Source organism: Prionailurus bengalensis, chromosome D1 (assembly GCF_016509475.1).
Source record: "Prionailurus bengalensis isolate Pbe53 chromosome D1, Fcat_Pben_1.1_paternal_pri, whole genome shotgun sequence".
Classification (NCBI taxonomy): domain Eukaryota; kingdom Metazoa; phylum Chordata; class Mammalia; order Carnivora; family Felidae; genus Prionailurus; species Prionailurus bengalensis.
The window spans coordinates 11,367,709-11,391,471 of NC_057346.1; the positions used below are offsets into that span (position 1 = coordinate 11,367,709).

The window sequence follows — 23,763 nt, forward strand, 5'->3', positions numbered from 1 at the left end:
TGATCCACTGGTCAGGAGATGTCAGCAGGACCGGTGTGAGGTGCGCTAGCCACCATGTCATTGACAAGAGGAACAGGACGCGGCAGAGCCCTCATCAGCTCCAATTTCTGTAACTCAGGATCAGGAGTGTCTTGCTGTGGTAGGTTGAGAGGAACGGTGAAAGCAAGAAACAGGACGTTTGGAGGCCAAAAAGTCTGGGAAGTGATAGTGATTTCCTGAGAAATAAATCCAAGCACCCAGGCACACCGTCCCCTCAGTAGCTCAGCAGTTTGAGGGTTGAGGTGTAACTTACGTAGCCCCATCTGGGAAAAAAATTGATATAAGGGAGTGAACTGGTAAAGAGAACGGCCAGAGACTGATTTACTGGCGTGCATTCTACCACCCTAACAAGATTATGAACTTTTCCATCAACCTCCCCGCCCCCACCCAGTGCTTTCCTTATAATAGATGTTTAATAAACCCTTGCTAAGTTACATAACACTGGAAGCACAATAAGTCTATTTAAGGGAATTACGTTTCTGTTGACGCTTTGGAAGAAGCATTCAAATGCAAGCAATTAATGTAATAATTACAATTCCTTTTTACTTATCACCAGATTTGGTCTCCAAAACATTTACCTACTGATGCTTTTGCAGTCTTGTTACTTTGAAGTTATTTGAAAGCAGTAAAATTGAATTGCTTTTAAAATGTTATGTAATTCAGACTTTTATCTAATTCAGATGGTCTGTACCCAATCCACCTAAATTAGTTACATTTTTACTGTACTCAAGTCTAAGCAGCACATTGATTAGTTCTGAAGCATCACATTAAGAATGAATGTGGATAAAAATAAATAAATGTAATGAAAAGCTTTGGGGAAGTAATTCCTCCCATCTTTCCCAAAGAGAAAACTTATTCAGAGATGAAGAAATGCAGAGGGCGCTGCTTGGTGTTAACAATCACCGAATCACTGAATCTCGGTGTGGGGGCGGGGGACGGGGAGGAACAAAGGTGGTGGAATAGCACGGAAGGTTTCTTGTGTATCACGTCCATGAAATACAGCCAGACCAACACTAAACCATCCTGCACACCTAGAAAACTGATCTGAGGATTAACACGACAATCTGCACAACCTGAACCACAGAATTCAGCAGGTATGCGGCGCAGAGAGGTGAGCTGGGGGAGACAGAAGCCACGGAGGGCAGGGAGCTGTTTTTGTGCTTGGAGAGAGGACGGAGACAGGGGAGAGAGTACAGGAAAGGCACCCTCCCCAAAAGCAGCTGGAGAGAAAGCGGAAAAGTGGAAACAGCCGCAGGGATTGAACTAAAAAGGGAGAAAGGAGAAAGGAGAGGGTTTAAATTCCGTTAAGACTCTATAAACAAGGAGCGCAGTTTCAAGTCTGAAACTCTGCAGCTCCATACCTGGTGGTGCTCTGGTGGAAAGGGCGAATCCACAGGCGCAGAGTGAAGTCCGGGGGTCTTTGGGACACACGGGGAGAGGCGGCTCCCCTGCTGGCAGGACTCCCCACAGGCAGAGGTCCCAGTGGACCCGGGAGAACCACCACATTCGCTGGTGCTGGAACGAGGTCGTTAAGGGTGAAGCCTGGTGCCAGGTGTGTGTTGTGGTTTTCCGTGATCCCGGAAACGCTGCTGCTACACGATCTCGGGGAACTTTTTCTGGGGGGGGCTGGCACCCGGCCGCAGTCTCTGGGCACTGGTAGCAGCATGGTCCTGCGAATGTTTCTGGGTGCAGCCGGCACCCGGCCATTGCTCGGTGAGACCCTTCAGCAGAGGGGCAGAACGGGTCAAAGCCACAGTCCTTCAGAGGTGAGAGGTCGGGAAAAACAGCTGCCTTTGAGATAAAACTCAGGAGGAAGGTGCCACCTGGCAACCTGACGGTCACGGACAGTGTAAAAGCAGGGAGTGAAAGGAAGCCGGAAACAAAGGACGGGTGCGCAATTGCTGACCGGGCAGAGTTCCCATACTAGAGACTGGGTGGCTGGGTGACTCCATTTTCATCGGTCCCGCGCATGCACGTACACACTTACAAGCTCCATAACAATCCACCCCAGTAAGCTAAGCAGCGCCATCTAGTGGAGAACGGAACGATTACACTAAGCCCTGCCCAGCTGGGCCAACCTCGCTCTTTGGGAACACAAGTCTCTCCACCTGCTTAGTTTACGGAGTATAAAACACTTCATACTTTGACTTCTAGGGGAAAGTGAAGTAATTTCGTTCGTACTTCAGTCTGTTCCCTGGTCCATCTATTCAGTTTTCTTTTTTTTTTCTCTTTTTCGTTTCTTTTCTTTTTCTTGAATACAGAAAGATAAAATATTTATTTTTAGTTTCAATTTTTATTAAATATATTTTTATTATTTTTTTTCAACTATGTTTTTTACTGTTGTGTAAATTTTTTCAAATTCTGTTTAACTTCCATCATTTCATTGTGTTCTATTTCAATGTATTCATTTTTTCAAATTTTCAAACTATTTCCTTTTTTTTCCCTTCTTTTTTGCTCTAATCTATCAAGCCCCTTTCAACACCCAGACCAAAACACTCCTCGGATATAGCATCATTTATATGATATGTGTGTGTGTGTGTATTATTTTTAATTTTTTACTTTAATATTTTTTTAATTTTAATTTTTTTACCTCGTTAATTCCCTTTATCCCTTCAAAATGACAAAATGAGGAAATTCACCCCAAAAGAAAGAGCAGGAAGAAACGACAGCCAGGGACTTAACCAACACAGATAACAAGCAAGATGTCCAACCAGGATTTAGAATCATGATAATAAGAATACTACCCTGAGTCAAAAATAGATTAGAATCCCTTTCTGCAAGGATAAAAGAAGTCACACCTAGTCAGGATGAAATAAAAAAAAGCTATAACTGAGCTGCAATCCCAAATGGATTCCACAGCGGCAAGGATGAATAAGGCAGAGCAGAGACAAAGCAATATAGAGGACAAACTTATAGAGAATAATGAAGCAGAAAAAAAGAGGGAGACTAAGGCAAAAGAGCACAATTTAAGAATTAGAGAAATCATTGATTTATTAAAAAGGAACAACATCAGAATCATAGAGGTCCCAGAAGATGAAGAGAGAGAAAAAAGAGTAGAATGGTTATGTGAGCAAATCATAGCAGAAAACTTTCCTAACCTGGGGAAAGACACAGACATCAAAATCCAGGAAGCACAGAGGACTCCCATAAGATTCAACAAACACTGACCATCAACAAGGCATATCATAGTCAAATTACCAAAATACTCAGGCAAGGAAAGAATCATGAAAGCAGCAAGGGAAGAAGAGTCCTTAACCTACAAGGGAAGACAGATCAGGTTGACAGCAGACCAATGCACAGAAACTTGGCAGGCCAGAAAGGAGTGGCAGGATATATTCAATGTGCTGAATTAGAAAAATGTGCAGCATGAATTCATTATCCAGCAAGGCTGTGATTCAAAATAGAAGGAGAGATTAAAAGTTTCCCAGAGGAACAAAAATTAAAGGAGTTCATGACCACTAAACCAGCCCTGCAAGAAATTTTAAGGGGGACTCTCTGAGGGGAGAAAAGATGAATAAATAAATATCAAAAGCAAGAAACACTAGAAAGGACCAGAGAACACCACCAGAAACTCCAACTCTACAAGCAACATAATGGCAATAAACTCATATCTTTCAGTCCTCACTCTAAACATCAGTGGACTAAATGTTCCAATCAAAAGATATAAGGTAACAGAATGGATAAGAAAACAAGATCCATCTAATATGTTGTTTACAAGAGACCCACTTTAGACATAAAGATACCTTCACATAATAGTAAGGGGATGGAGAACCATCTATCATGCTAATGGTTGACAAAAGAAAGCCAGAGTAGCCATACTTAAATCTGACAATCTAGGGGTGCCTGGGTGGTGCAGTCGGTTAAGCGTCCGACTTCAGCCAGGTCACAATCTCACTGTCCGTGAGTTCGAGCCCCGCGTTGGGCTCTGGGCTGATGGCTCAGAGCCTGGAGCCTGTTTCCGATTCTGTGTCTCCCTCTCTCTCTGCCCCTCCCCCGTTCATGCTCTGTCTCTCTCTGTCCCAAAAATAAAATAAATGTTGAAAAAAAAAATTAAAAAAAAAAATCTGAGAATCTAAACTTTAAAGACTTGTTACACTCTTTAACAAGAGATGAAAAAGGGCATTATATCATAATTAAGGGGTCTATCCTCCAAGAAGACTTAACAATTGTAAACATTTATGTTCCAAATGTGAAAGCACCCAAATATAAAAATCAATTAATCACAAACATAAACTCATTGATAATAATACCATAAGATTAGGGGACTTCAACACCCCACTTACAACAATGCACAGATCATCTAATCGGAAAATCAACAAGGAAACAATGGCTTTGAATGACACACCGGACCAGATGGACTTAACACATGTATTCAGAACCTTTCATCCTAAAGCAACAGAATATACATTCTTCTCCAGTGCACATGGAATGGTCTCCAGAATAGACCACATACTGGGACACAAATCAGCCCTCAACAAGTACTAAAAGATCGACATCATACTGTGCATATTTTCAGACCACAATGCTATGAAACTCGAATCAACCACAAGAAAAAATTGGAAAGGTAACAAATACTTGGAGACTAAAGAGCATCCTACTAAAGAATGAATGGGCTAACCAAGAAATTAAAGAGGAAATTTAAGAGTACATGGAAGGCAATGAAAATGATAATACCACAGCCCAAAACCTGTGGGATGAAGCAAAGGCGCTTATAAGAGAAAAGTATATAGCACTCCAGGCCTTCCTAAAGAAGGAAGAAAGGTCTCACATACACAACCTTACCTTATACCGTAAAGAGCTGGAAAAAGAACAGCAACTAAAACACAAAACCACCAGAAGACAGGAAATAATAAAGATCAGGGCAGAAATTAATGCTATCAAAAACAACAACAACAACAACAACAAACAAAACAGTAGAACAGATCAATGAAACCAGAAGCTGTTTCTTTGAAAGAATTAACAAAATTGATAAACCACTAGCCAGTTTGACTAAAAAGAAAAAGGAAAGGAGCCAAATAAAATAAAAAATGAAAGAGGAGACATCACAACCAACACAGCAGAAATAAAAACAATAAGAGAATATTTTGAGCAATTATATGTCAATAAAATGAGCAATCTGGAAGAAAGGGACGAATTCCTAGAAACATATACACTACCAAAACTGAAACAGGAAGAAATAGAAAATTTGAACAGATCCATAACCAGTAAAGAAATTGAATTAGTAATAAAAAAAAAAATCTCCCCAAAAACAAGAGTGCAGGGTCAGATGGCTTTCCAGGGGAATTCTACTAAACACTTAAGGAAGAGTTAACATCTATTCTCTTGAAGCTGTTCCAAAAAAATAGAAATGGAAGGAAAACTTCCAAACTCTTTTAATGAAGCCAGCATTACCTTGATTCCAAAACCAAAGACCCCACTAAACAGGAGAACTATAGACTACTTTCCCTGATGAACATAGATGCAAAAATCCTCAACAAGATATTAGCCAACTGAATCCAACAGTACATTAAAAAAATTATTCACCACGACCAAGTGAGATTTATACCTGGGATGCAGGGCTGGTTCAATACCACAAAACAATCAATGTGATTCATCACTTCAATAAAAGAAAGGACAAGAACCACATGATTCTCTCAATAGATGCAGAGAATGCATTTGACAAAATACAACATCCTGTCTTGATAAAAACCCACAAGAAAGTAGGGATAGAAGGATCATACCTCAAGATCATAAAATCTGTATATGAAAGACCCAACACTAATATCATCCTCAATGGGGAAAAACTGAGAGCTTTCCCCCTAAGGTCAGGAACAAGATAGGGATGTCCACTCTCACCAGTGTTCTTCAACATAGTATTGGAAGTCTTAGCCTCAGCAATCAGACAACACAAAGAAATAAAAGGCATCCAAATCAGCCAGGAGGAGGTCAAATTTTCATTCTTCGCAGATGACATGATACTCTATATGGAAAACCCAAAAGATTCCACCAAAAAACTGCTAGAACTGATCCATGAATTCAGCAAAATGGCAGGATATAAAATCAATGCACAGAAATCAGTTGCATTCCTATACACCAACAATGAAACAACAGAAAGAGAAATCAAGGAATCGATCCCACTTACAATTTCACCAAAACCCATAAAATACCTAGGAATAAATCTAACCAAAGAGGTGAAAAATCTACACACTGAAAACTATGAAAAGCTTATGAAAGAAATTGAGGAAGGCAAAAAAAAAAAAAAAAAAAAAAGGAAAAATATTCCAAGTTCCTGGATAGGAAGAACAAATATTGTTAAAATGTCAATACTATCCAAAGCAATCTACATATTCAATGCAAACCCTATCAAAATAACACCAGCATTCTTCACTGAGCTAGAACAAACAATCCTAAATTTTGTATGGAATCAGAAAAGACCTCAAATAGCCAAAGCAATCTTGAAAAACAAAACCAAAGCAGGAGGCCTCACAATCCCAGACTTCAAGCTATATTACAAAGCTGTAATCATCAAGATAGTATGGTACTGGCACAAAAACAGACACTCAGATCAATAGAACAGAATAGAGAACCAGAAATGGACCTATAAACATATGGCCAACTAATCTTTGACAAAGCAGGAAAGAATATCCAATGGAATAGAGATAGTCTCTTCAGCACGTGGTGCTGGGAAAACGGGACAGCAACATGCAGAAAAATGAACATGGACCACTTTCTTACACCATACACAAAAATAAACTCAAAATGGATGAAAGACCTGAATGTAAGACAGGAAGCCATCAAAATCCTAGAGGGGAAAGCAGGCAACAACCTCTTTGACCTTGGCCACAGCAACTTCTTCCTCAACATGTCTCCAGAGGCAAGGGAAACAAAAGCAAAAATGAACTATTGGGATCTCATCAAAATAAAAAGCTTCTGTACAGTGAAGGAAACAATCAGCAAAACTAGAAGGCAACTGATGAAATAGAAGATATTTGCAAACAACATATCAGATAAAGGGTTGGTATTCAAAATCTATAAAGAACTTATAAAACTCAACACCAAAAAAACAGATAATCCAGTGAAGAAATGGGCAAAAGACATGAATAGACACTTCTTCAAGGAAGCTATCCAGATGGCCAAGTGACACATGAAAACATGCTCAACGTCACTCATCATCAGGGAAATACAAATCAAAACCACACTGAGATACCACCTTACACCTGTCAGAATGGCTAACATTAACAATTCAGGCAACAACAGATGTTGGCAAGGATGCAGAGAAAGAGGATTTCTTTGGCACTGCTGGTGGGAATGCAAACTGGTGCAGCCACTCTCAAAAACAGTATGGAGGTTCCTCAAAAAATTGAAAATAGAACTACCCTATGACCCAGCAATTGCACTACTAGATATTTATCCAAGGGATACAGGTATGCTGTTTTGAAGGGGCACATGCACCCCAATTTTTATAGCAGCACTATCAACATAGACAAAATATGGAAAGAGCCCAAATGTCCATCAATGGATGAATGGATAAAAAAGATGTCATATACAGTGGAGTATTACTCAGCAATCAAAAAGAATGAAATCTTGCCATTTGCAACTATGTGGATGGAACCAGAGGGTATTATGCTAAGCGAAATTGGCCAGAGAAAGACAAATATCATATGACTTCACTCATATGAGGACTTTTAGACACAGAACAGGTGAACCTAAAGGAAGGGAAGCAAAAATAATATAAAAACAGGGAGGGGGCCAAAACATAAGAGACTCTTAACTATGGAGAACAAGCAGAGGGTTACTGGAGGGGCTGTGGGTGGGGGTTGGGCTAAATTGGTAAGGGACATTAAGGAATCTACTCCTGAAATCATTGTTGCACCGTGTGCTAACTTGGATGTAAATTAAAAAGTAAAATAAGAACTGTGAAAAAAAAAAAAGAATCACCAAATCACGATTGGCTATTTTTAAAATGCCTCCCGTTTGCATGCAGTGTTAGAAACACTTAATAAGACCCTGTGAATTGAGTGTTGATGTTTGCTAGAGAGAAAACATACCCTTTCATTGCTCTGTGTTTCTCCTGGAGCTAATGTTATGATCAATAGGTTGCTGGCATAATTTAGATCAATCAGGAGTTTAATTGCCATTTGGGAAAGTAGTTCTTTTTAAGAAGTGGAAAAGCAAAAGAGAAGAGGGAATTTATAGGGTGTTGAATCCAAGCCTTAAAAAAAAAATAAAGAAGGAAAAGGAAAAGACTGTGTAGAGAAATTGTTGAAGCCAGTGTATGCATTTTCAGAGTCTGTATGTCTCCTGACTAACAATGTCACGGATTTGTGACTACCTTTGTCTAAAAGGATGCTAGTTTCCTCCTCACATCATCTGACTTTCAAATGAAACCCCAAACCCTGGGGGAAAGGATGGTGCTCTGTGGAACAGACAGTTCAAAGAGTCATCATCTTCAATTAGTCCAGAGCCTGAGTTAATGAAAGCACTGCTCAGCAGCTTCCTTTCTATGGGAGCAAATCGCTGCACTGCTGAACTTCATTAGCCAGCTCTTGCCTGCTCCCTCCTTGCTTGGGATGAGTTATAACACTGGCCCCATAATTGGCTTGACCATGTAAATATCTGCTCAGAGTTATCAATAACAATGTCACGGTGCCCAGTACAGTTTTGATCAGGGGCAGAACTATACATGTATGGGCTCTAGCTTGGGTGACTGATGGGACCCTGGGGAAACCCCTTATTCTCCAAGTGCCTGGTTTTCCTTTTTCACACCAGAGTGATCATTGCTGCTTCCTGGGAGCTTTCCAAGAGAAGAGTGCTTAAAGTCTGTTTAGTTCAACTTAATAAGAATTTATTGAATACCTATTGTGTCCAGTAATTAATTCAGAAGGTATGGTAGCCATCACACTTGCTGTTGAGCAGCGCTTTGTTAGTTTATATGTCACTAGTTCTCTGAAACTATAAATGAACTGAATTCAGTTTCGATTGAGTGGATCCCAGGATTCTGAGTCAATTCTTGATTTTCAAGATTGTCCCTAATTCTGAGTCTGGGGTGGGGGGAGAGGGTAGGAGGGAATCCCAGAAGAGGCTCCCAGGGCATTTGGCACTGGTGGATTGTAGTGATGGTCTGACTCTTAAATGTTAGCCCATTTTCTAGATCCCTTCCTTCTTGCTGTGCTTATGAGGAAAGAAGGAGAAATTTTTCTTCGTCTTTTTTTTAGTACCAGCTTTATTCAGATATAATTGGCGTAACATGCAATTCACCCATTTAAAGTATATGAATCAGTGGTTTTTAGTGTATTCACAGAGTTGTGCAACCATCACTGTAAGCAATCTTAGAACATTGTCATGATCGCAAAAAGAAACCCCATACCCTTTAAGTAGCCCTCCATGCTCCCGTGCACCCCTGCCCCTGCCTCAGTGCTCCCATGCACCCAGCCCCAGCACTCCCGTGCACCCTTACCCCCCGCCCCAGTGCTCCCCTGCACCCCCACCGCTCCCATGCACCCCTGCCCCCAGCCCCAGTGCTCCCATGCACCCCTACCCCCACCCCAGTGCTCCCCTGCACCCTCACTGCTCCCATGCACCCCTGCCCCCAGTCCCAGCCCTCCCGTGCACCTCTACCCACAGCCCTAGGCAACCACGAATCGACTTTCTGTCTCCATACATGTGCCTCCTCTGTACATTTCATTCAAATAGAGTCATGCATATTTTTTCCTTTTGTGTCTGGCTTCTCTCCTGTAACATGTTTTCAAAGCTCATCCATGTTGTAATATGTACTGATGCTTCATTCCTTTTTATTGCCAAATAATATTCCACTGTATGGATGGACCACGTTTTAGCTATCCATTCATCAGTTGATGGACATTTGAGTTGTTTCTGCTTTTTGGGTATTATCAACAATGCTGCTGTGAACATCTGTGCACAAGTTTTTATGTGCCTGTGTTTACAGTCCCTTTGGGTATACATACACCCAGGAGTGGCTGGATCATATGGTAATTCTGTGTTTAACCCTTTGAAGAACTAACTGCCAGACTGTCTACCAAAGTGGCTACCCCACTTTACATTCCCACCAGCAGTGTGTGAGGGTTCTGATTTTTCTGCATTCTCACCAACACTTATTATTACCTCTTTGATTCGCTCTACCATTTGGTTTCCTTCTGGAGCATCCACAGTAGGGTAGACTCTAGAAGTCAGCTCTTACTTTGTAGATGTGTTTAGTGTGCTACGTACTTTCTTTTGCCTTTCCAGATCCTCTTCCTCCCTGCCTTCTGTGCCCTGGGGGGACTGACCTCTGTGGACTGGCCCCCTGACTTCCCAGCTTTCTAGCTTGCATGGGTTCAGCCAGTGAGATCAGAAGGAAGGAGGAAATGAGAGTGGGGTATTTATTCTCCCACCTGTAGCCCTACTAAAGGCCTCAGCTCCCACCAGGCAGTGCCGTCCACAAAGCTGTCCTCTCCCACCTGTCCATGGCTCGTCCTTCTGCCCCCTCACCCTAGCAGCGGTAACGGCTGTCCATCGTTGCTAGACTTGGGGTTCCGTAACGTTCCTGTTGGTTTCCCTGAGCCTTGCCCTCAGCTTGTAAGTAGTCCTTCTGTTAAAGTCACCTCATGTGTGTGTGCCCTCCATTTTCTGCTGGAGCCGTGGCTGACATGGGGAGGGACTGGTTCCCTGTCATCACCCTTCTGTTGTTGGACTGCTCTGTCTGTGTCAACTGAAGACCGCTTGCTGAAGAATTATGTATCAACAGAAGCTGTTTGTGTCATTACAGGCTTATATAAAACTCGGGGACTTCCAGAAAGCAGTAGTGGATTGTGAGTGGGCTCTGAAGGTAAGAAGATGGATCTTTTTTCCACATGATGGAGCCTGGCCTGCCAGGCAGGGCATCTCGGTCTTGAAGGGAATGGAGGGGAGCGGCCAGAGTTTCATGGCGGGCCATGAGCTCTGCAGTCAGAGCCTCGGTTTCCTCATCTATAAAATGGGATAAACGGAATTGTTGTAAGGGTCACGGTAATGCATATGGAGCACCCAGCTCGCAGTAAGTACTCCAGAGAGGCTGCTGTTAATGCTGGTTTTTCAAGGTTTATTTTGCAAGGGCTCATTCTTTTCTGCTGTATTATCAGCAGCTCTGCTTCATGTGGCAGTGGTAACACCTCTTTCTGTTTCTAGAACCAACCACGGGAACTTGTTTGTGCAGTGTTGTTCTTCCTCATCAGTTTGTGCTTTTCCTCTAGCTCCAGTAATTTGGCATATTTGCAGAGGAATGATCAGCACGTAGAATTCCTGCTGTTCAGCCTGGATACTAGTCAGGGCTCAGGCAGATCACATGCTTCTGTGCAGGATACTTCCTCCCAAATCTGCCAAAATAGCTCATTTAAGGTGAGGAGAGGTAAGGACTGTCGGTGGAAATAGTACAAGAGTTTTTAAAAGAGAAATGTCATGATCACTTCTTAGGGACATTATTTCAGATGACTAAATATTTAAATAAGTCTTCATCCCATTCAGCTGAGTCGCTGTGTTGTAGGGGCTTTAACTGAAGAACCAAAACGAGTGTTTCTCTCTTCACGGAAGGGCTGCTGACAGAGGAACATGAGCACTGCCCCCCCCCCCCCGCCCCACCACAGAGTCTAGAGGCGGAGAGCAGGACTTTTCTTGTTAGATACATGTTTTATCATAAAAATCTTGCAAATTTGGCATGGCACTCCATGAAATTTATCTCTTTGTCCTAATATCCCCATAGTATCTTCGATAACTTACAATCACATAAAACTGAAGTGCCAGGAGAACGTGCCAGGTTTATCTTCTGGCCCAGATTCCTCCCATTCAGCCCACTGAACCCCAGGGCAGTGAGCGTGGCCCAAAACTAGAGCATGTTTTGACAGCAGCATATTGGCCACACCTCCTTCCTTATTTTTTATTGACAAGGTAAGCAAGGGAGACTGGGGTGAGTTAGAAACTCACCTTGATGAATGATGGTTTATAAAGTACGAGGGCTCCTCCGGAACTGACAGGTGGGGTGCATGATTCCCCTTTCCCTTAGAAGATCCGGCGTATTGGCAAATCCTGCCCCATTGCACCGTTATGGTCTTGAGGTTACAAGAGCTGCCCAGAGCTGATGACCTCAGGTTCTTCACAGCTTAGGACCAGCCTAGGTCCCCAACCTGTCTTGTCACTTTATGTGACCATAATTTCTTTTCTGCCCCCATTCCATAAGAGAAGAGAGAGGCAAGGATGTTTTCCTCAATTATTCCAATAATCACAGCAAAAGCCCCCGTTTATTGCTTCTCGGCCTCTTGGCTAAGATCAAGTGTTAAAGCCCCCGTTTGCGGCGTGCTGGCCGTGAGCCTCACGGCCTTCTCTTCTCTTCTGTTCACTACCACCGTCATCCTTATTTTTCTGGCAAGGAAACCAAGCCTTGAAGGTGAATGAAGTAACCTGTGCCGAACCGCATAGCTGATGTTAGTCTCACTGTAAGCCAGTGTCTGAATCCTGTACTTCGTACAGCTTCTCTACTGGACCTGAGAAACCCTACAGTCCCTGGGTGTGGATCTTGCTCCCTTCCGTGGGAGAAGCAAGATCTCCCAGTGGGGCTCCCAGGAGTATCTGTTCTGATCTGAAAAGGACCAAAGAGGTAGTGACACCATCAGCATGTTGATTCAGGGTCACATGCTGGCCGGTTCCCAAGTGTTAAATGAAGCACAATGTAATTAAGGGTGAAACCAAGGCAAAGCGGGCCCAGCAAAGCTGACATTAAAAAAACTCTGACATTCAGCAGCCAGTCTTGTGAAATGCCCAGCGAGGCTCCCGGTTGAAGAGGCTGTGTAAACACTTGGAGGGCTGGGGGAAAATGTATGAGGAGCTCTAAAAACTAACAGTGTCAGTTCTGTGTCAAAGTGGTGAGTTAAAAGTTTCTCTCTTTAAAAGTAGTATCTCAATAACGCATGTCATTGCCATCCCATTATTAATGGTGTTAGTAACTTTCATGCTCATTTAAGATTTTTGACACTTTTGAATTGGTAGAGACAAGCTCACATGAGGATATTTCAAGACTCCTGTTCCTCATCAGGGAAGATGAGGCAGTGAAGCTGGTTCCAGTCAGAGTCATTTCTTTCTTGGTGGAATACTTTCTGCATGATAAAATCCATCATCCTCTGAAAACTGGACTCCTTTTTTAAAAATCTTTTTTAATGTTTATTTTTGACAGATAGAGGGAGTGTGTGAACAGGAGAGGGGCAGAGAGAGAGGGAGACACAGAATCCAAAGCAGGTTCCAGGCTCTGAGCTGTCAGCAGAGCCCGATATGGGGGCTCGAACCCACGGACCGTGAGATCATGACGTGAGCCCAAGTCGGACGCTTAACTGGCTAGGCCACCCACGTGTCCCAAAACAGGACTCCTTTTAAGGGGATCTGGGACTCAACTGAAAATATCCTGGTGAATGTTGACACATGATCAGAGGAGAAGGACCCATCAGAGAGGACTTCTGTTAGCAGCCAGGGCAGGCAGAGTCATGACCACGCCCCATCTCTGTGACACACAGAGACACACAGGGTGGCAAGGACAGGGCTCTGAGGCTCCGGGTTTATTTTTGCCCCCTGCTGTAACCCTGCAGCCAAGGGACAGTGAACATTTGGCTTTCATGGGCTGCGGCACTGGCACTTTCTTTCCCCCTCACCATTCCTTTCCTGCCCCCTCGACCTCATCCTTTGTGGATTCTCCAGGCTTCACTCCTGGGCTCCCTGGCCTCTCTCTGCAGCTTCCCCCTCAAAGCTCTTGTCTCTCCTGGGTCCAGCCGGCCCAGAGACCTTGTTCCCCATCTCCACCTCCGAGGACTGCAGGGCGCAGGTCTCCGTGGTTGTCTTCGCATCACTGGAAAGATGACGCGTCTAGGAACAAACTCATCATCTTCCCCCAGCCTTCCTCATTACCAGCCCCGACTTCCCCTTCTGTTAATGGCATGTGCTGCCTTCCAGACATCTGAACCCCAAACTCGTTACTTGACATCCTCCTCTTCTTTGTCATCTGTCTGTGACAGAGCTCTGGCGTCTGCATTCTCTCTGCTGCTCCACCAGGGCAGATGCGGCCCCTCATTCTGCATGACTGTCTTGGTTTCCTCACTTGGCCCCTGCCTTTCCCGCCTCTGGTCAGTTCTGTGCGCCACCTCTAGACTATCCTGTATGCCCCCGCTGCTCACTCACCCCTTCCAGCCACACCCTCCCTGCCCTGCCCCTGCCCTTTGTCCTGGATGGAAGCTCCCTGCCCCCTCCCACCTCCCGACCTTGCTCAGCCCATTCTCCCTCCCTCCTTCTCTCTTCACCTCTCCACATCCTTTGAGACCCACCTCAGATCCCTCCTTCGCACACTCTTTGTTAGACCAGGCCTCTTTGGAGTGGGCTTCCCTCTCCTCACCTGCTAGGGCACTTTTCTCAAGGTGATTTGGTGTCCTTTTAAGCCTTTGGGGCAGAGTCAGATGGCCAGATTTTAAATCCCAGCTCATCCACTTAGTATCTATGTGACCTTGAACCTCTCCACCCCCTAGTTTCCTCATCTGTAAAATGGGGATAAGAACTGCATCAACTTCGTAGAGTTGTTACAAGGATTATACGAGACAAGTCCTATGAGCCGCACGTAAGGACTGAACAATAATGCACTATTACTTACCACTGGCATTCACTCAGCGCGTCAGGAAATGATGTTCGTGAAAATCAGCTGTAAAGCCCTCTCCAAATATGACCGTGTCACCTCTTCTATGACCACTTAGCTTTTCTTCAAAGTCCCTTCTGCCCTGAAATGGACAGCAGCTGCTGTGGCAACCGTTGTGGCAACAGCTGCTGATGCCGTACCACCTGGTGCTGCACTGAGCGCCACGTGCGTTACCTCCCCGTGACAACCTGCGAGCGAGACACTGTCACTGTCTTCACTTTCCACGTGAGGAGAATGAGCATCACAGAAGTTAGGTGGCCTGGCCAACACCCCGCTTCTGGTGAGAGGCGGGCCAGGCGTTCACCCAGGACTTTTTAGACTCCTGAGCTGGCACTCATCACCTCTTTAAATCTAGACCCTTGGAGGGCATCCCTGGCACAATGCCTCGCATGGGAAAGGGTTTGATTAACTGGATGCTAGAAGTTACAGTTGACGTCTTTGTGCCCAATCAGTCCCTCTGAAGTTGTAATCATCAGGGGCAGGCAGGTGTAGGGCCCCTGTGCAAATGCCGTGGTCTCCCGTAAGTTTCGATCCTGATCCTGCCTTTTGAAGGAGGCATCCCTCCTGATCTTAAGTGATAAGAATAGAAGTTCCCAGGATGTGTGGTGTGATTTATTGCCAGACCCGCTAAGATGTAACCATAACCTCAGCTGTTGACCCAGGGTTGGTGTCTCTCTCTTCTGTTAAACCAGTGGTCCTTAAGCTTGGCTGCATGTTTACAGCACCTAGAGAGCTTAAAAAAACTGTTGATGCCTGAGTCCTACCCTGGAGTATAATTTAATTGGTATGGGCTTCAGCCTTGCCTTCCAGATTTTGATTAGCATCCCAGGCGATTCTAATGTTTAGGCAAGGTTGAGAGCTCTCCTAAACTAAGGGTTTCTGGTTTGTCTCCTGATTGAGTCTCATTACGTGGAAATGAAAACTGGCAAGTATCATTAATTAATTTGATGGAGAGCTTACTTGTACATGCAGCATGCACCAATTAGTTTGGTCACAAACGCACAGAAAAGTTTTAATTGCCAACCGTGGTAGCTGTGCTGAGAACCGAAGTACTGCCTTAACTCTGTTAGCCAGGCAATGAGGGGAGTGGCTAATGACTTCAAACATCTGATCAGTCATTCTCTTTTATGCAGTGTGATGAAAAATGCACAAAAGCATATTTCCATATGGGAAAGGCCCATCTGGCCCTGAAGAACTACAATGTGGTAAGTTCTTAGAGGAGTAGAAGTGGCTTGTTTGATCCCAGAGCGATGCTCCAGATTGTCTCAGAGAAGGACTACGTTCCTCCAAGCCGATTAGATATTAATCTGCCTTTTACAGTATTTTCCAAGGAACATCTTACCATGTGTTGAGTTGGGAAGGACGTTGAGTGGCATCCCCACCTTCTCTGGGAATCCCTTCTGCAGTATCTTTTACCAGTGTTCCGTCAGCCCCAGGAGGAGCATCTCTGGAGAGAAAAATATAAGCCAACAAATGAAAAGAAAACTCACTTGTAATCTCTTCACTCAAAAGTAACCATGCAGATATATAGGCAGACTAAGATATAGTATGTTGCGAATAGCAGCTTTATTGAGATATAATTCACACACCAGACAGTTCATCTGTGGACGGTATACAATTCAGTGGGTTTTCATGTATTCACAGAGATGTGCAACTATCACCACACTCAACTTTAGAACATTTTTGTCACCTCCCCAAAAGCACTCTAGCCATTAGTACCACTCTCCTTCCCCCCACCCTAACCTCAACCCACGGCAGTCACTAATCTACTTCTGTCTGTATACATTTGCCTAGGCTCTTCATATAAATAGAATTATGCAAGAGATAGTCTTTTGTGACTGGCCTCTTTCACTTAACATGATGTTTTCAAGGTTCACCCATGTTGTAGCACCTATCAGGACTTCATTCCTTTTAGTGCTGAATAATATTCTGTTGTATCAGTAGGCTACATTTTATGTATCCATTCATCAGTTGATGAACATTTGGGTTATTTTCCCTTAGGACCATTATATGAACATCCACATACAAGTTTTTGTGTGGGCATGTGTGTATGGTCCTGTCGAGTACATTCTATCCAGGAGTGGAACTGCTCAGTTACATAACTCTATGTTTAACCTTTGGAGGAACTGCCAAAGTGTTTTCCAAAGTGGCTGCACCGTCTTACATGCCCACCGGCAGGACATGGTTTCCGTTTCTCTATATCCTGCGCAATACTTCTCATTATCTCTTTTTGATTATAGTCATCCCAGTGGGTGTAAAACATGACTCGTTGTTGTTTTGATCTGCATTTCCTTGACAGCTAATGACATTACGTCTCTTTTCACGTGCTTGTTGGCCATTTGTATATCTCCTTTGGAGAAATGTCTCCAGATCCTTTGCCCATGTTTTATTAGGTTATTTGTATTTTTATATTAAATAAACAGTACCTTATATATTGTGGATACAAGTTCCTTATCAGATAAATGACTTTTCAGATATTTTCTTTCATTTTTTGTGTTGTCCTTTAACTTTCTTGATTGTGTCCTTTGTAGCACAAAAAATTTTTAATTTTGATGGGAGTCTAAATTATTTTTTCCTTTGATTGCTTATACTTTTTTTTTTTTCTTTTTTTCAACGTTTATCCACCTTTGGGACAGAGAGAGACAGAGCATGAACGGGGGAGGGGCAGAGAGAGAGGGAGACACAGAATCGGAAACAGGCTCCAGGCTCCGAGCCATCAGCCCAGAGCCTGACGCGGGGCTCGAACTCACGGACCGCGAGACCGTGACCTGGCTGAAGTCGGACGCCCAACCGACTGCGCCACCCAGGCGCCCCTGATTGCTTATACTTTTGATGTCTTATGTAAGAAACCATTGCCTAATCCAAGATTTACTTCCATGTTTTCTTCTGTTTTATGACTTTAGCTCTGATTTTGAGTTAATTTTTAGATATGGTGTGAGGAAGGGACCTAATTTTATTCTTTTGCATGTGGATATCCAGTTATCCCAGCCCCATTTGTTAAAATGACTATTCTGTCTCCTACTGAATGATTTTGGCACCCTTGTCAAAAATCAATTGATCATAAATGAATGTATTTATTTCTGAACTCTCCATTTTATTTCATTGATCTATGTCTGTTCTTATCTCTATGCCATATTGCCCTAATTCCTATAGCTTTAGTAGAATTTGAAATTGGGAAGTTTGAGTCTTCTAACTTTGCTCTGCCTTTTCAAGCTTGTTTAGTTATTCTAGGTCCCTTGAATTACCATACAAATTTTAGGATCAGCTTATCAATTTCTGCAAAGAAGCCAGATGGAATTTTGATGGAGATTACATTGAATCTGTAGATCAATTTGGGGAGTATTCCTATCTTAACAATAGTAAGTTTTATGATCTATGAACATGGGATGTCTTTCCACTTAGAAGATATTATGTTTTTAAAAAAGAAATTGACTTCTATTGTACATTTTAAGAATTCTTTGCTTTGTTGGATTTTAATCCTAAAAGTAATACAGGCTTATTCTAGTAAGGTCAAATAATAAAAAAGTGGAAGAACAAAATGTTAATCCTCCCTTCTCCACCAGATTCTATTCACTCGTTCATTGAGTTAATTAATTCACTTAGTCAACATGTATACATGCTTTCTGTGTCTCTGGTACTGTCCTAGACAATAGGAATATAGTAGTGAACAAGACAAACTCCTTGACTAAATGGAACTTACATTCTTGGGATAGGTGGGGCCGGGAGACAGGAACCAAATAAATAGATGTGTAGTATGTTGGATGGTGATAAGTGTTATTGGGCAAACAAAATCAGGAAGCAATGAAGGTGAGATTGGTTTTATATGGAGTGGTCAGGGAAGGCATCTCTGAAGGAAGGGAGGGAGTGAAGTGAGCAAGCCATGTGGATACATAATAGAGTAGTGGTCCAGTTAGCAGAATAGCTAGAGAAGAGTGATAGGAGATGAGGTCAGGCAGGTGAGGGGGGTATGGTAGGGGACTAATTCCCTATGCCTTCCAGGCTTTTGGAAGGATTTTGGCTTTTACTGTGAGTGAGGTGGGAGCCATTGGAGGGTTTTGAGGGAAGGAGTGAAATGATGTGACTCATGCTTTAAAGGATCGCTCTGCTGCATTGAGAATAGATCTTGGCCTAGTCAGAAAAGAACAGAGAACTAGTTAGAAGGCTAAAGCAACAGACTTTGCAAGTGAGATGTAATGATGGCTTGTATCAGGTTGGTGTTGAGGGAGGTGGTGAGAAATGATGGGAATCTGGATATATACCAACAGTGAAGCCAAGAGCCATTGCTGGTAGACTAGATCTAGGGTTAAAAAGAAGTTGGACACAGCTTCACTGTCCTAGTCCTTTTGGGCTGCCATATAGGAACTACCAGGGACCAGGAGGCTTAAACAACAAGCATTCATTTCTCACAGTTCTGAAGACTGGAGTGTCTAAATCAAGATACCAGTAGATTTGGTGTCTGGTGAGGCCCGCTTCCTAGTTGACAGACAGCCAGAAGGGTTAGGAGAGTGCTCTGGGGTCTTTTGATAAGGGCACAAATGTCATTCATGAGGGCTCCACCCCGATGACCTAATCACCTCCCAAAGGCCCCACCTCCAAGTGCATCACATTGGGGGTTCAGTTTCAACATATGAATTTTGGGGAGACACAAACACTCAGTCTATAGCAGTTACCATGTTTGATGTGTATACTTCTGTCCTGCAACACTATTCTCTGTTTTAATGTGATGTTTTTTCTTCAGTTCATTTCTTAGTCCTAATCTTCTAGATGAGCCTTGAGCTTTCAAGATGTCTCAGAACCACTTTTTTTTTTAGCTTTTTTCTCAATGACTAGGCCATTCTTGATAACCCTGAGGACAGTACTGCTCTAAACCCAGTAACATGCCCCACGAACTACAATCTGTCTTTTCTCCAGAAACTTTTTAGAAATTTCTTCACTGAGAGCCCCTCACTCAAGTTTTCTTGCGACCCTTATATGGCCAGTGAGTGGACCCCTTCCTGGCTGTCTTTGCAGCCCTGTTTATTTAAATAGGTACTTCTCAGGGCGCCTGGGTGGTTCAGTCGGTTAAGCGTCCGACTTCGGCCCGGGTCACGATCTTGCGGTCCGTGAGTTCGAGCCCCGCATCGGGCTCTGGGCTGACAGCTCAGAGCCTGGAGCCTGCTTCCGATTCTGTGTCTCCCTCTCTCTCTGCCCCTCCCCTGTTCATGCTCTGTCTCTCTCTGTCTCAAAAATAAATAAACGTTAAAAAATAAATAAATAAATAAATAAATAAATAAATAAATAGGTACTTCTCTTTTCCTATTCCCAAAAGTTTCTGTCAACAGTGTCTAGCTTCATTTATTTCCTTCCTTGTGGGCTTATCTGACAAGTAGCCTCCCGTTCTCTCTCAGTGCAAATATCATATCTAAATTTTGCAATTACCTTATGATTAATCCTATTCCAACCAGACATAATCCATGAGAATTTAGGACTAGCTATTTTTCCATCACAGGCTGTATCTGACAACACTACTTTTTAAAAATAAACTCTGAAATAATACCTCTTGTCCCACAGAACCAGAGAAGCCTAAACAAAATGTCAGACGCATGCTGTGTTCCCCATGCCTACCTCCTACGCTGGGAGCAAGAGGAGGCTGGGAGGAAATAATGAAGCCAAGCCTTGTGGTACCCAGTGCCTTTCTTAATAATCACCTTTACCCCTGACCACTCTTCAAGGTCGTGTTTCTTTTTTTCCAGTCTAGAGAGTGTTATCAGAAGATCTTAGAAATAAACCCCCAGCTGCAGACCCAAGTGAAAGGTGAGAATGTTCCTGCTGGTGTCCTTAGTTTGAATTCCACTTTTGCTTTGTGCTCTGGCCCTAAGGTGCCTTCCACTCCTTCTCTGCTCTTGGCCTCAAAGCCACATCAAACTCTCACTGTTAGCAGGCTACCCCCTTCTCTTTCCTCTGTTCTCCCACTCAGACCTTTGCCTTCCTCCTTTCTACAACCATTGCCCCTTAGAAACCTTCTAGACAAGGCAGTAATGTTGTCCTTGAATCCCCAAGATGGTTTAAGATTCTGGGTATAGACTGTCCACCCTTCCTAAAATTTTCCTTCCTGAAACCAGGTAAGAATGATTTTAATGCTTCATGCTCTCAACCTCCCATCCTCAAAAACGCAGCTCTTTGTGTGGTGATGTTGATTGTTGGAGTTTTATTTGGTTTCTTTCCTTTGTTTTCCTTCTTGTTTTGCTAGAATACCTCAATCAAGTAAATCTCCGGGAGAAAGCAGATCTTCAAGAGAAGGAAGCCCACGAATTGCTGGATTCGGGAAAGAACACGGCAGTGACAGTCAAGAATGTCCTGGAGACTCTCTGCAAGCCTGATCAGACCCCCTTGTTCTATGCAGGAGGGATTGAAATCCTGACTGAAATGATAAAGGATTGTAAGCCGGAGACGCGTATGGCCTCGTGGATATAGTTGGTGTAAAGGGGCAGTTGAGAGGTCAGCCCTGATGAGGCAAAGAATCTCTGTGTCCCTTCCTTCCACAGATACTCAAGACATACTGTGATGTGGGGACTAAACAGGGTGTGCAGGAAATATACCCCCGCCCCAGCTCCATCCTCCCCCAGAGCATGCATGTGCTCAGCACATACGCAGTAAACACCCTCCACGCAATAAAGCACAGAACACACACACACACCGCATCTGTTTACATCACATACACACACGCCACACATACTTCCCCCTCCACACATCATACACATACCTGCACACCTGCTGCATATCCCACGCGTACCCCACGTACACCCCGAACACCGTAGACTGCCCTCACAAATCTCCCAAACGTCGAGGAATGGAAGACCCGATTCTGTAGGATAAACTCTAAGGTTCATCCCGTTATGTTTAATGGCTGCCTGGGACACGTAGTTTCAGAGCAAACATGAGCTCTCCTGCTAACGAGAGCCGTGCTGTTCTCCTTCACCAGTTCTCGTAAATGTTGCCATCGGGGCTTACGCCACTTTTTGACTCAGTGACAGGATGCCGTCTGTACAACGAGGCAGGATCTCTGACCTCCCTTTAGCATATGATGGAAGACACTCAAATGCTCCCTGCAGTAGTTTCTTGGAGGTTTTAGGTTCTCTAGAGCCTAGACAGAGCTTCAAAATAAATATTCAAGAGAGGTGAATATGCTAGTTCGTCCCAGAGGTTAAGCAGCTCCTGGAGACTCTCTAAAGATCATAAAATGACGAGTTGTCAGATAACCCACGAGGCCACGCAGGCTCGGCTCCCCTTCTCTGAACAGGACGTCCCTTCTACTGGGGCAACAAGTGGCTGATGACAGCCATAGGTTTCAGAAAGGAAAGGTATTTGTTTCCACCCAAACCGTTAATTTGGTGAGCTTGACATTCCGTGTTGGATTTCTCACTGTCCGCTAGACCTCAGCCAGACAGTTCAGGAGTCTGACCCGGTTTTTTATGAATTTGTTCCAGGCCCAGAACAGACTTTATTCAGAACACACAACGGATTCAGTGTCATCGGCGAGAATGAGGTCATAAGAAGGTAGGGGTGTTTGTAAAGTCAGCCAGCAGTAGAGCGAGGAAGGACAACCAGTTTCCCCCGAAACCCCTGCCTGCACAGGCAGTGGCTTCACCGGGTGGCCTGACCATTTAGTCAGTGTTGGGGGCCCCTGGGAGAGAGCGGTGCTGCTCCACGGGCACCTCTTGGGCCTTGTGCCTCGGGTGGTTTGAGTTACACCACAAGCAATGACCGCAGAGAGAGAAGGGGTCCGCAAAACTTCCCGGGTCCCTCCAGGCACTGCAGAGCCTGAGAAGTGACCATCTTTTCCTGGTTTCCCACCAATGTTTGCAAGATTGCTATTTGTTCTCCTCTCTTGGAATTTGCTGATCGCCTCAAGAAGTGAGATCAGCTGGGTCCTGGCTGATCCCATTTCTAATTTTTATCTGAAAAGAGATCCATATGGAAGGAAGTGGATTGCTAAATGTTATTTTATTTTTATTTTATTTCCTATTTTGATGGTTTGGGTGCAGTTCCCCAGGCTAAGGAGAACACTGCTGTGGGCTAGACTCACTGGCACATGTTTGCATGTGTGAGGAAGCCCATGGACCCTCAGTGGCCTGCTGGCCCACTACAGTTCACTGGTCACCGTGCAGCCATCGCCCATGGCCGCGGCTCACCAGCCTCCCTCTGTGCAGCCCCGACTCCTCGGCCTGCATGACTGTCCTGGAGCTCTCTGCCCTCCAGTCCTGGTGACCTGCGGCTCTGGGCTATAACATGACTTTCTTAAACCCACATTGGAGAAGTCTGGAGGTGAAATAAAACCAACTACAAAGAAGATCAGTACTGCTTTCCAGTTTTAATATCGCCATCCTTTGTCTGTTCTAGGTGCTTCTCCACGGCAGGGAAAGAGGCAGTGGAAGAGACGGTCTGTGTGTCCGTCCTCAGACTCTGGCAAGCAGTGTGCGCTGGGAACGGTAAGCCAGGGTGGTCACTGCTCATCACTGTTAGCGTACTGTTGATGCGGGAGCGCCGCGCTCGGGCGTGATCCTGGCCGGTCCCGAGGGAGCTGATGTTCAGACCTTCCCCCAGAGACAGCATATCGATCAGAGGCGAGGCCTGCAGTAGAGTCATGTCTCTGCCACCCTTACTACTGCCTTGACGGTGGACACAGTCACTGTCAGCATACTGAGAGGTCTTATCCCCTCTGCCCTTTGCAGACTCATGACCTCAGCTCCTGCTCCACGGGCACCCCTTGGGCTTTGTGCCTCGGGTGGGGACGGAGATGTTCCTTTCCTGTCCACCTAAAACTACGGTTCCTTTTGGCTGACCGTGGTACCCATTTCAGCATCCTGAGATTTTCGGTTGTCCCTGCTAGCATCTTGTGACACTGATTCGTGTGATAATGAGACAGTAAAATGCTGCAGGGCTTTTATTTACCATATTAACATTTATTTACCTTTTTACCTATCAGCATCTTCTGGGGTTCATGAAGTTTCTGCACAATCTCTCTTACCCCTTTGTAATGTAGTGAATGTAAAAAAAATTTTTAAGTGTTT

General features: G+C 44.1%; 1 protein-coding gene across 2 annotated transcripts in view; it reads left to right on the plus strand.

The window, feature by feature from the left end:
• The window catches only part of TTC12 (tetratricopeptide repeat domain 12), a 54,244-nt gene that overhangs the window by 14,061 nt on the left and 16,420 nt on the right, over positions 1–23,763 (plus strand). For both annotated transcript variants that reach the window (XM_043579361.1, XM_043579362.1), the window contains exons 7-12: positions 10,784–10,843; positions 15,847–15,918; positions 20,446–20,506; positions 20,943–21,131; positions 22,180–22,249; positions 23,093–23,181. In XM_043579361.1, the coding sequence (XP_043435296.1) occupies positions 10,784–10,843; positions 15,847–15,918; positions 20,446–20,506; positions 20,943–21,131; positions 22,180–22,249; positions 23,093–23,181 (541 nt within the window). The remainder of the gene's footprint in view (positions 1–10,783; positions 10,844–15,846; positions 15,919–20,445; positions 20,507–20,942; positions 21,132–22,179; positions 22,250–23,092; positions 23,182–23,763) is intronic.